This window comes from Delphinapterus leucas, chromosome 11 (assembly GCF_059928025.1).
Source record: "Delphinapterus leucas isolate spDelLeu-1000000601 "Yukka" chromosome 11, BTC_Dleu_Yukka2, whole genome shotgun sequence".
Lineage (NCBI taxonomy): Eukaryota > Metazoa > Chordata > Mammalia > Artiodactyla > Monodontidae > Delphinapterus > Delphinapterus leucas.
The window spans coordinates 41,910,087-41,921,027 of record NC_143139.1 but is presented as its reverse complement, the minus strand read 5'-3'; the positions used below and the strand labels follow the sequence as shown (position 1 = coordinate 41,921,027).

The following is a 10,941-nucleotide window of genomic DNA, read 5'->3' as shown; positions in this document are numbered from 1 at the left end:
CTTACCTCTAAGCCTTTTACCTCTAGGAGATCAAAGTGTTCTGAAATTTGAGGTCTGGGGGGATGGGAGTGGACTGACTTTTGGCTGGGCTGATCAAACCTCATTAAGGAGTAAAGTCTGGAGACATGGAGAGAAAGACAAACATGAAGACAGTCACCTCTGTGAAAAATGTGGTCTGCCTGGGGTGAGAGGGAAACAGGCTCAAAAGCCTGGAGGGTTCCTAAATAATTTTATTCTCTAGAGGAGTATAATCCCATAACCCCAGGCAGCCGGAGAAGATGCGTGCATCCTATCGGTCATCCAGATGTGGAGTTCAGATGTGTATTGTGGTGTCCTGGGTGTAGGGTTTTCTCTTTGGTCAATGCTTAGTCTTATGAGTAGACATGAAAAAGTCAGGACTGGTTAAACCAAACCAAATGCTGGAAGATCTGCTGGACGCAAGCTGTTTGGTGACCAATCCCATCTCAACACTGAATACCAGACAGTTTTCTAATGTCCTGTGTTTCTGACTTTAAGGGACACAACCTTGTTTAAACAGTAGCTGCGTTCATGTACGATTAAGGGAAGTCACATTAAAGAAAAGTCCCAAACCAAACAAGAGAGGTGTATGCAGACCCACCAGCTCTGGCCAGTTTCCTGGCCCAGTGAGGACACAGTGGCGTGGGGAGCTCCGTCTGTCCATCTGGCTCCGTAAGCCATGCTTGCTCTAGGGAAGATGGTTCTGAGGAGCAGGACAAAGGGAGGAGGAGGAGGCATGAGCAGAGATGCAGCTGGAGGCTGATGCAGGAATTTAGAACACCCAGAAGTCCTTGGTCCATTGAGCCTCACTGAGCTTGAGATGTTAGAAAATGAAGAGCAGACTCCCTTCTTTAGAGTGGTCAACCTTTTCAAAGATGAACCCTGCCTGACTCTGTTCCAGTACTTTCAAGCTCACCCCTGCCCTGGGCTGGTTTGGCCACAGTGGGTTCAGAGTGATCTGATGCATGGGTTATGGGGACACATATCTGTGTTCAGTTCTGGGCTCTGCCACTTATTAAACTATTGGACCTTGGAAAGAAGCCCAACTTCTCTATGCCTCAGTTTCCTTTACACAAAATAAGGTTAACGATGCACCCACCTCATGCAGAGGTTGTGAGGGGTAGAGGAGAAAATGCAGGGGAGCGCTTTGCAAAGCTCCCTGGGAGTGACGGGTGTGACTGTTTTCGTGGTGGCTCAACACTTCTGGGTGCTGGGCTCCAGGTGTGGATTCTGGAGCAGCAGAACCAGGTGCTGGGAACCAAGTAGGAGCTGCTGCAGCAGCTGGACCTGAACAACTGTAAGAACAACCTGGAGCCCATCCTCGAGGGCTGCACCAGCGACCTGCGCAAGCAGCTGGAGACGCTGTCCGGGGGCCGGATGAGGCTGGACTCGGATCTGAGGAACGTGTGGGATGTGGTGGAGGACTACAAGAAGAGGTGAGCTGGGAGGGGACCCCCTGTAGCCACACGACTGTCCCTGTCCCTTTTGAGCTTGTCAAGCAGGAGTGGGCAGCTACCCCAGCTTAACATTTTTGGAGGTGGAGGGAGGCAGTGTTCCTTGTCATACCAAGCAGAATCACCCCCAAGAAAACGGAAACTTGCTCCCTGCTCCTCCAGCCTGGCACTTAGGACAGACGTGAGATTTCCTACAGGACATTCATGCCACACGCTCCTTCCTCATTTTTTAAAATTAATGTATTTATTTTATATTTATTTTTGGCTGTATTGGGTCTTCGTTTCTGCGCGAGGGCTTTCTCCAGTTGCGGCGAGTGAGGGCCACTCTTCATCGCGGTGCGCGGGCCTCTCACTGCTGCGGCCTCTCCCGTTGCGGAGCACAGGCTCCAGACGCGCAGGCTCAGTAGTTGTGGCTCATGGGTCCAGCCGCTCTGCGGCATGTGGGATCTTCCCGGACTGGGGCACGAACCCGTGTCCCCTGCACTGGCAGGCGGATTCCTAAACACTGCGCCACCAGGGAAGCCCTCCTTCCTCATTTTTGAAGCTGGATCTTCAATAATCTCCTTCCAAAATTGGTGATCACATCTTCTCCTCCAGGAAGGCTTCCTTGCCTGGCTGGTCCTACTGGCCCTGGACTCTGCAGCCCCACAGCATCTGTGCCCTCGCTCAGGGTCTTCCCTGGGCAAACGAGGGTTCTCAGTGAGACATATTAACTGACAGAGCACTGGCATTCCTGCAGGTATGAGGAAGAAATCGACAGGCGGACAGCAGCAGAGAATGAGTTTGTGCTTCTCAGAAAGGTGAGGGGTAGGCAGGTCTTGGATCTGGGGCTGGCCTGGGGCCTGGAGGAGCTGAGCCTGCCAGTGTGCCCTGCTTTCAAAGAGAGTGAACCGATTCAGAGATAGCGAGGGGAAGGCAGGGGAAACCGCGATGCAAGAGTATCCAGAGAAGGGAATAAAAATGGCAGAGAGGATGATGGCATTCTTGAGTGTTTAATGGGGTCGGGTTTGTCCACAGTGAAGAACAGTGGAGGGTGACACACAGGGGCTCTCCCTGCAGTTGCGGGCCTGGCTAGGATGTCACAGTGATGACTGACAGCAGCCTCGATGGGTTCCCTTCCTTAGAGGGGCACCCCATCCCTACTGCCGAGGGAGCCCATTCTCAGGATGGGGCAGGGCTGGGCCTTTTGCTCCTTCCTCCCCTTTCCCACGAACCTCCCAAAGAGAAGAGATGGCTATTTCCCCATGCGGGGGACCCAGGCTGGGGTGTGTGTTGCCTTCTGGGCTGCACTGGCAGAGATTTGGGGATGGCTGGGATATCTTTCAGGACGTGGTTGCAGCTTATGCCAATAAGGTGGAGCTGCAGTCCAAGGTGGACTCCATGGACCAGGAGATCATGTTCTTCCAGTGTCTCTATGAAGCCGTAAGTCCGTCTCTTCATTCCACCCCTCCGAGGGCTGCCAGCGGGTAAAATTCTATTCTGGGGCCGGGAGGGGCACACAGGCCCCAGCTCTCAACCACTCATCTCCATTTCAGCCCTCAGAGGCTCCTCATCTCCTCTCTGGGTGGGAAGGAAATGGTCCTGGCCTTATCTCCATAGCAGCAGGACTCTGTCTGGGGCCTGGAGGGAACTCGCTTTGCCCAGAGAGCAACAGCCTTGGTTTGGAGCCTCTAAATTGGCATCACCAGGATTTGCTTACCTTGGGAGGGAGGTTGTTGGCCTCCATCAGTCAAGTCCTGAGACCATCACTGTTTCCCCTTCAAGGGATCGCTCAGATCCAGTCCCACATCAGTGACATGTCTGTCATCCTGTCCATGGACAACAACCGCGACCTGAACCTGGACAGCATCATTGATGAGGTCCGTGCCCAGTACGAGGAGGTCACCCTGCAGAGCAAGGCTGAGGCCAAGGCGCTATACCAACCAAGGTGAGCTGGGCTGAGGCCGGCCCGGGGAGGGTGACCCCAGTAGGCATGAGGGCTGGGCCGGAATGTCTAGTTAAATGTCCAGCGTGGCCTGCTCCCATGACATCACCAACCCCAAGCCACCATGTACTCCCACGACACGCTCATCACCCCCATCCATGGCTCCACCCTTTGGGTCCCCAGTTCCAGGAACAGCAGCTGGCAGCTGGCCAGCATGGGGGCGACCTCAAAAACACCAAGAATGAGATCTCAGAGCTCACCCGGTTCATCCAGAGGATCCGCTCAGAGATTGAGAATGTGAAGAAGCAGGTGAGGTGGCTGGTTGCCTTTGCATGGGGTGGACAGGCACAGTTGGAGGGGGATGAGTGGGCCGAGAGTGTCAGCCTCCCAAATCTCTGCCCAGGGGAGGAAAGGGACCAAAGAGGTGACTGTGTCAAACCCTTAGAACAGGTGTCCCTGGGGCATCTCATCTGCAACTCGCCCCAAGGACCCCTGATTTGAAGACCCCTCCCCTAGGAAGACTTCTCTCACCCGACAGGGTGGGCTAGGACCACATCCCTCTGCCCCTCCTGCCCTGATCAATGTGCTCTCCTGGCACTTGTGTCTCCCCTGTACTTGTCAGGCTTCTGTAATTGCCAGACACCTGCATGTCCCTTCTTCCACTGGACCAGAGGGAGGCAGAGAGCTGGCTACTTTGCTCCTGTTGTTTGCCCAGCGTCTAGTACAGTGCCTGGCACAGAGTAGCTACTTAATAAACATTTGTTGATTCAGGGATTGAGGAGAAGGGGGTTCAGAGGGCACCCCTTAAAATCTGTCTGTGGATGTCTATTAAGGCCTTACTCGGAGTACTGCTCCTGGGAACATAGGCAGCAGTCTCAGTACTAGTAGGTGGGGAGACAAGATTCTCATATACATTAACAATAGCAGCATCTCCTGTCATTTTATCACACTGAATCCTTCCAAAGACCCTGTGAGGCAAGCCTTACCTGTTGTTACAGATGAGGAAACTGGGGTTCAGAGAGGTTAAGAGTGTTGCACTGCGGTAAGTGGTGGAGTTGTGATCTGAACCAAGGTCTCCTGACTCCTGGTCCAGTGCTCTTTCCACTCTCCCATGGGTTTTAACACTTAGTAGCTCTGGGACATTGGGCAAGTTACTTGTCTGCACTGCTCAGGGTGTTGTGAGGACTGGATGAGTCAAGTTATATAAAAGCCATGTGTAGGGCTGAGCACAGTGCCGGGCGTATGGTAAGCATTTGGGAAATTGTTTGTCCTGGGGTATCTCCTTCCCCATTTCCTCGTCTGTGACCCCATGCACCTGAGCAGCCACTGTTGTGGTACCTGCAATACCATATTCCAGTGATCTGTCCTCCTAGACTTTAAACAACTCAAGAGCAGAAGGCTGAGCTTACTCTTACTCATTTTGTATCCTCAGAGCAGGGTGGCCAAATAAATGACTTTGAAAGGTACTGAGTGGCACTGAATTAGCCATCAACTCAGGGGGGCAGGATGAACTATTTTTCATCACCACCAATGTCTAAACAGAGTGGAGATAAAGCTAAGAAAGGACTTGCCGACCCCAGAAGGGGTTCCAACTAGAAGAGGAACAGGGAGTCTGAAGGGTGGAGGTGGGCATCTCTGCTCCAGAATCTCAAAGAATGAGTGGGACTTGGATGTGGATGATTCCAGTGAGCCCTTCCAGTTTCCAACCTCTAATTCCCCATTTAGGCTTCCAACCTGGAGACGGCCATCGCTGATGCTAAGCAGAGCGGGGACAACACCCTGAAGGATGCCTGGGCCAAACTGGATGAGCTCCTCCAAAGACAAGCTGGCCAGGATGATGCACGAGTACCAGGGACTCATGAGCCTGAAGCTAGCCCTGGACATGGAGATTGCCACCTACCGCAAGCTGCTGGAGAGCAAGGAGTGCTGGTGAGGGAGCGATGCTCTGGCAGGAAGGCCACAGGGGTTTGGGAAGGACCAAAGGAGAAAGCCTAACACATCTTAATCCAGAAGAGATGAATTCTTGGGGAAAGAAGGGGTGGTGATGCTAGGAATAATAATAGAATTAATAATACTACACAGACACGAGTGCTTACTTCATACCAGGCACTGTGCTACGTTGATTGGTTCATTCAGTCCTCACCACTTCCCTGCCTGTACCTGGGTACACTACCCACCCCCCGCCCCCCCAAAAAACGTTACTCTGTTAGGCCTTCTTGTTCTCTCTTCCTTAATTGTCTAGGTACAAGATGAGCTTGTGAGTGCTGTCCCAGGGCAGCCACTCCAGCATCACCAATGCTCTTGGGAGAGGGAAAGCCTTGATGCCTGGGAGACTGACCCTTGGGAGGTGTGCATGCCATCCCCACAAGTACACCTCTTGAGAGCTACTGTTTGATGGATTTTTGCCTGGTTACCCCAAAGATTCAGGGGTGGCCCCCATAGCTTCTGGAGCTCTGCTTGTGCCAATGGAGCCCTGGTATTTCCATAGGTGCCTACTGAGTTCAGAAACCCACATTAGGCCAGTGGGAGCACTAGCTTTGAGGTTAATAACTTGTGGGTTGAATGACTGTTTGTTCTTATTTTATTTCTCCCCTAACAGGATGTCATGAGAATTTCCCTACCCTGTCAGCATCTGTAAGTACTTGTGTTCTTGGACCTAGAATTGTAGAATGTGTGGACTTGAAAGGGCCTTAGTTATACCCTGTGTGTGGAGATGAGGAATCTAAGGACCAGAGAGGGGAAAACTTTGCCTGAGATCACACAGCCAGATGGCAGGGCATGTCCAGAAATCAGGCTTTCTGACTCCCAGCCCAGCACTCCTTCCTTTTTATCATTCTGTCTCCCTGTTCTGAGGGCAGCTAGGAAGGTTATCCCCATGGTGATGGGGAACCAAAGGACACAGTGCAGGAAGGTGAGTATGGGTGTGTGTGAGGCCTGGGGAGCCAGGTTGCAAGTTACGATGAGACCTGGGCTGGGGAATTGGTAAATGGGGGACCTTGGAGGTCAAGCTGAAAGTGTTAGATCTCTGGATTTCTCATCAGGGCTAAGAGTTAAATCATAGCTTCCAAAAGATGCCATCTGGAAGACAGACGGTAGGAGGGAGAGGTTGGAAGCTGGGAAGTTTAGAAAAAAGACTAATAGAAGAGGCAGAGTGTTCAGAATGACAGGTGGGTCCATTGGTACCTGGACCAAAGAGGTGGACCTCTGAAAGTTAAGAATCAGCTAGATTGGATGTAAGCTGGGCAAGTCAAGGACAATGCATGGAGGAAGCTGTCTCTGAGATATTTTCCCCAGTGGGGACGGGGGTGGCTGTGACTGGGTCCCCCACCAAACCCATTGTTCCAAGAAGAGCCCTACCTGTCCTGGGGAAAGGCGGCCTTGTCCGGTCCCACTCCCAGCTGTGCTTGTGGGGTGTTGACCCTGCTCTCCCCCTGCAGCCACCATTAGCAGCACCAGCGTCAGCAGTGGCTATGGCTTCTGGCCCAACTCGGTCAGCAGAGGCTATGTGGTCAACGGCAGCAGCTGCATCTCTGGAGTGTGCAGCATCCATGGCAGGGAGGGCCGGAACCAGAGCAGCACCACTGACTACAAGGATGCCCTGGGGAAGGGCTCCAGCCCGAGTGCCCCCTCCAAGAAAGCCAGTCCATAGAGAGGGCTGTCCTCCCGCCACCTCTTCATCCCAGCTCTGGCTCCCACGTGCAATCTCCCTAGCCTGCTCTCAGCCCCACTCCCACCCTGCTGGCCCTGCTTTTGTACCTCCAGTGCTGGACTTGGCCACCCACCTGTGTCATCCTGAACCTGGACAGGTGTGGATGACTAAGCCTGGTGAAATTCGTCCCTGCACACGCTTGGGGTTCGCCTCCTTGGCTGTGGTCCCCGAGCCATGCCACCAGCTCCCAGTCTTCGATCCTCTGCACAGCCTCTGGCTCAGTCACTAATTACTCTCTCTGGCCCTGTGGGTCTCAGACTGAGGCCTCCCTCTCACACTGGGGCCTTTGTCCCAGCTCCTACTAACTACCTGTGGTAGGAGCGGCTCTGTGTTCAGGAAAAGGCAAATGAAAGACAAACGACTAAGCGAGGCCATCCCCGCCCCTCCCTGGCTGGCTCATGACTCATTCTGAGTGGACCAAGTACAACTCAGGGTCTCTTTCTTCATTCTCCTGCACTCACAAGCAGGGAAGAGGAGGCCTGTTCGTTTCTCCTTTCTTCTTAAAGGCCCTCCCTCTGCATCCTCAATAAACAGCATGATCTGATGCCTTGGCCTCTTGAGCAGTTAAGGTGTGCACAAGGACCTCAGTCCAGATGCTCATGTGAACAGACACCACAATCCCACACGGATACACTACACCACTGCATATCGCCTGTGCAGCCTATATTTCCAGGTTAACCTTCTCTGTAGAGCAGAAAAAGAAGACATTCTCAGACCACACACGGCAGAGGGGCTGGAAGCACTTCTGGGGCTGCAGGGAGGTGAAGCGCGGAGAGTTTGGGAAGAGGGCAGGAGAAGGCGTGGGGAGAAGAAAGGAAACCATAGAGAGGGGGTGTGTGCAGCCTGGTTTGTTGTTTTCAACAAAAGTGTTATCTGTGACCACTGGCAGAAACGGTCATGCTCCTGACAGGGGTCCTGGCCTCTTCTGGAGAGCTGGATCTTTCCTAGAGGGAAGGTAGGGGCTTGGTGGACAGGTATCTGCCTTTGTTCAGCCTGTTCCTCACTCTCACCGTCCTGGCCTTCCGGGGGGGGGGCGTGTCTACAAGGAAGGGTGAAGCTGGTGGGAACCACACATGCTGGCCCCACTGTTAGAAAATCTAAGATAGGGAACCAGAGTTCTGCGAACCTGAGCCTGGACTGAGGGGGAGTGAGATGGGGGAGGGGCAGATTGTGAAATTTAGTGACTATGCAGTTGGTACCTCTCCAGACACCTGTCCACCCTGGAACTACTGTTGGGGTGGCCAGTCCTGCCCTGTGGTGAGGAGGGCTGGAAGGAGGAGAGATGGGCAGATTCCCCAGTGACCAGCAAGAGCAAGCAAAACTCAGCTGGGAAGTCTTTGGGAGTCCAAAGGGCTTGCAGAGATGGAGGTGGAGGGATTGGAGGATGGGATGGAAGGGCTGCGCTGAAGGATTGAACCTGAGAGTAGTGGTTGGGGCTTAAGACAAGGCTGCAGGGCCAGGCTTGAGCAACCCACTCCAGGAGGCGACCATCAGCTGCCCTCAACCAGGAAGTCAACACCACCATTCGGTAGGTGCCGGTAGAGGAGGGTGAGCAGATCAAGACTCAGAAGCAAGTTTTGCTTCCCCGGTTGACAGGGTGAAGCCAGTGTCTGTCCTAACCTGTACACAAACACTAACCTGTACCCTAACACGTAAACTAACCAAAACCCGTTGTCGTACCCTAAGCTGAACCCTAAACCATACCCATTCCCTAAACCTAAACCTAATCCTAACCTTTACACTAACCCGAAACCTAATCCTAACCTGTACACTAACACTAACCCGTACCCTACCACGTGCCCTAACCCTAACCCATTGTCGCACTCTAACCTGTACCCTAAACCTACCCGTTCCCTAACGCTAACCCTAAACCTGACCTTAACTGTAAACCTTACCCTAAACTGTACCCTATTCCTAACACGTACCCTAACACTAACCCGTACCCTAACACGTACCCTAACCCTAACCCGTTGTCATACACTAACCTGTACCCTAAACCATACCCGTTCCTAACCCTAACCCTAACCCTAACACTTACCCTAACACGTACCCTAATCCTAACCTATATAATGAAACTAACTCATACCCTAACATGTACCCTAACCTTAACCCGTTGTCGTACACTAACCTGTACCCTAAACGTACCCATTCCCTAAACCTAACCCTAAGTCTAAACCTAACACGTACCCTAACCCGTACACTAATCCTAACCCATACACTAACACTAAACCGTACCCTAACACGTATCTTAAACAAAAATTGTTGTCGTACGCTAATATGTACCCGAAAACATACACGTTCCAAAACCCTAACCCTAAACTTAATCCTTACCCTAACCTGTACCCTAATCCTAACCTGTACACTAACACAAAATCGTACCCTAACGTATACCCTAACATTTTTCAGTTGATGTACACTAACCTGTACCCTAAACCGTACCCGTTGCCTAACCCTAACCTTAACCCTAACCCTAAATTTAACCCTAACCCTTACCCTAACCTGTAACCTAATCCTAACCCATACATTAACACTAACTTGTACCATAACACGTAACCTAACCATAACCCGTTGTTGTACCCTAGCCTGTACCCTAAAAAGTACCCGTTACCTAACTGTAAGCCTAACACTAACCCTAACCCTTACCCTAAACCATACCCTAACCCTAACACGTACATTAGCACTAACCTGAACCCTAACACATACTCTAAAACTAACCCATGGTCATACATTAACATGTACCCTAAACAGCACCCGTTCCCTAACCCTAACCCTAACCCTAACCCTAACACTTACCCTAACCCGTCCCCTAATCCTAACCCGTATAATAACACTAACCTGTACACTAACACGTGCCCTAACCTTAACCCGCTGTCACACCCTAACCTGTACCCGAAAGCGTACCCATTCCCTAACCCTAATCCTAACTCTAACCCTAAAACTGACCCTAACCGTACAATATACCAAAAATGTACACTAACACTAATCGGTAACCTAACACGTACCCTAAACCTAACTCATTGTCGTACACTAACCTGTACCCTAAACCGTACCCGTACCCTAACCCTAACGGTAACCCTAACCCTAATCCTAACATGTACCTGAAGCCTTACCCTAACCTGTACCCTAATCCTAACCCATACACTAACACTAACCCATACTCTAAGACGTACGCTAAACCTAAACCGTTGTCGTACCCTAACCTGTACCCTAAACCGTACCTGTTCCCTAAGCCTAACCTTAACCCTAAACATAACCCTTACCTGAAGTCTTACCCTAACCCGTACCCTAATCTTAACCCATACACTGACACTAACCCACACCCAAACACATACGCTAACAATAAAACGTTGTCGTACCCTAACCTGTACCCTAAACCGTACCCGTTCCCTAAATCTAAACCTAAACCTGACCCTAAACCTAACCCTATCCCGAGGCCTTACCCTAACCTGTACCCTAATGGTACAACGTACAATAATACTAAACCGTACCCTAACATGTACGCTAACCCTAAACCATTCTCATACCCTAACCTGGACGCTAAACCATACCCGTTCCCTAACCCTAACCCTAACCGTAACCCTAACCCTTACCCGAAGCCTTACCCTAACCTGTACACTAATCCTAACTAATAAACTAACACTAACCTGTAACCTAACACATACGCTAAAACTCCACATTTGTCGTACCCTAACCTGTACACTAAACCGTACCAGTCCCCTAAACCTAACCCTAAGCCTAACACTAACCCTAACCCTAACCCGTACACTAACACTAACCCGTAACCTAACACGTATGCTAAACCGAAACTGGTGTTGTACCCTAACCTGTACACGAAA

At 51.5% G+C, this 10,941-nt stretch overlaps 1 protein-coding gene across 1 annotated transcript; it reads left to right on the top strand.

Moving 5' to 3' along the window:
* The first annotated feature begins 975 nt into the window (after nucleotides 1-975).
* Nucleotides 976-7,709, top strand: LOC111173713 (keratin, type II cytoskeletal 71). The gene is given in 9 exon segments (XM_022571485.2): nucleotides 976-1,454; nucleotides 2,212-2,272; nucleotides 2,799-2,898; nucleotides 3,237-3,403; nucleotides 3,580-3,705; nucleotides 5,122-5,207; nucleotides 5,209-5,325; nucleotides 5,996-6,030; nucleotides 6,834-7,709. Coding segments are annotated over 9 exon segments (1,368 nt in total). The 5' UTR covers nucleotides 976-990; the 3' UTR covers nucleotides 7,046-7,709.
* Nucleotides 7,710-10,941: the final 3,232 nt, after the last annotated feature.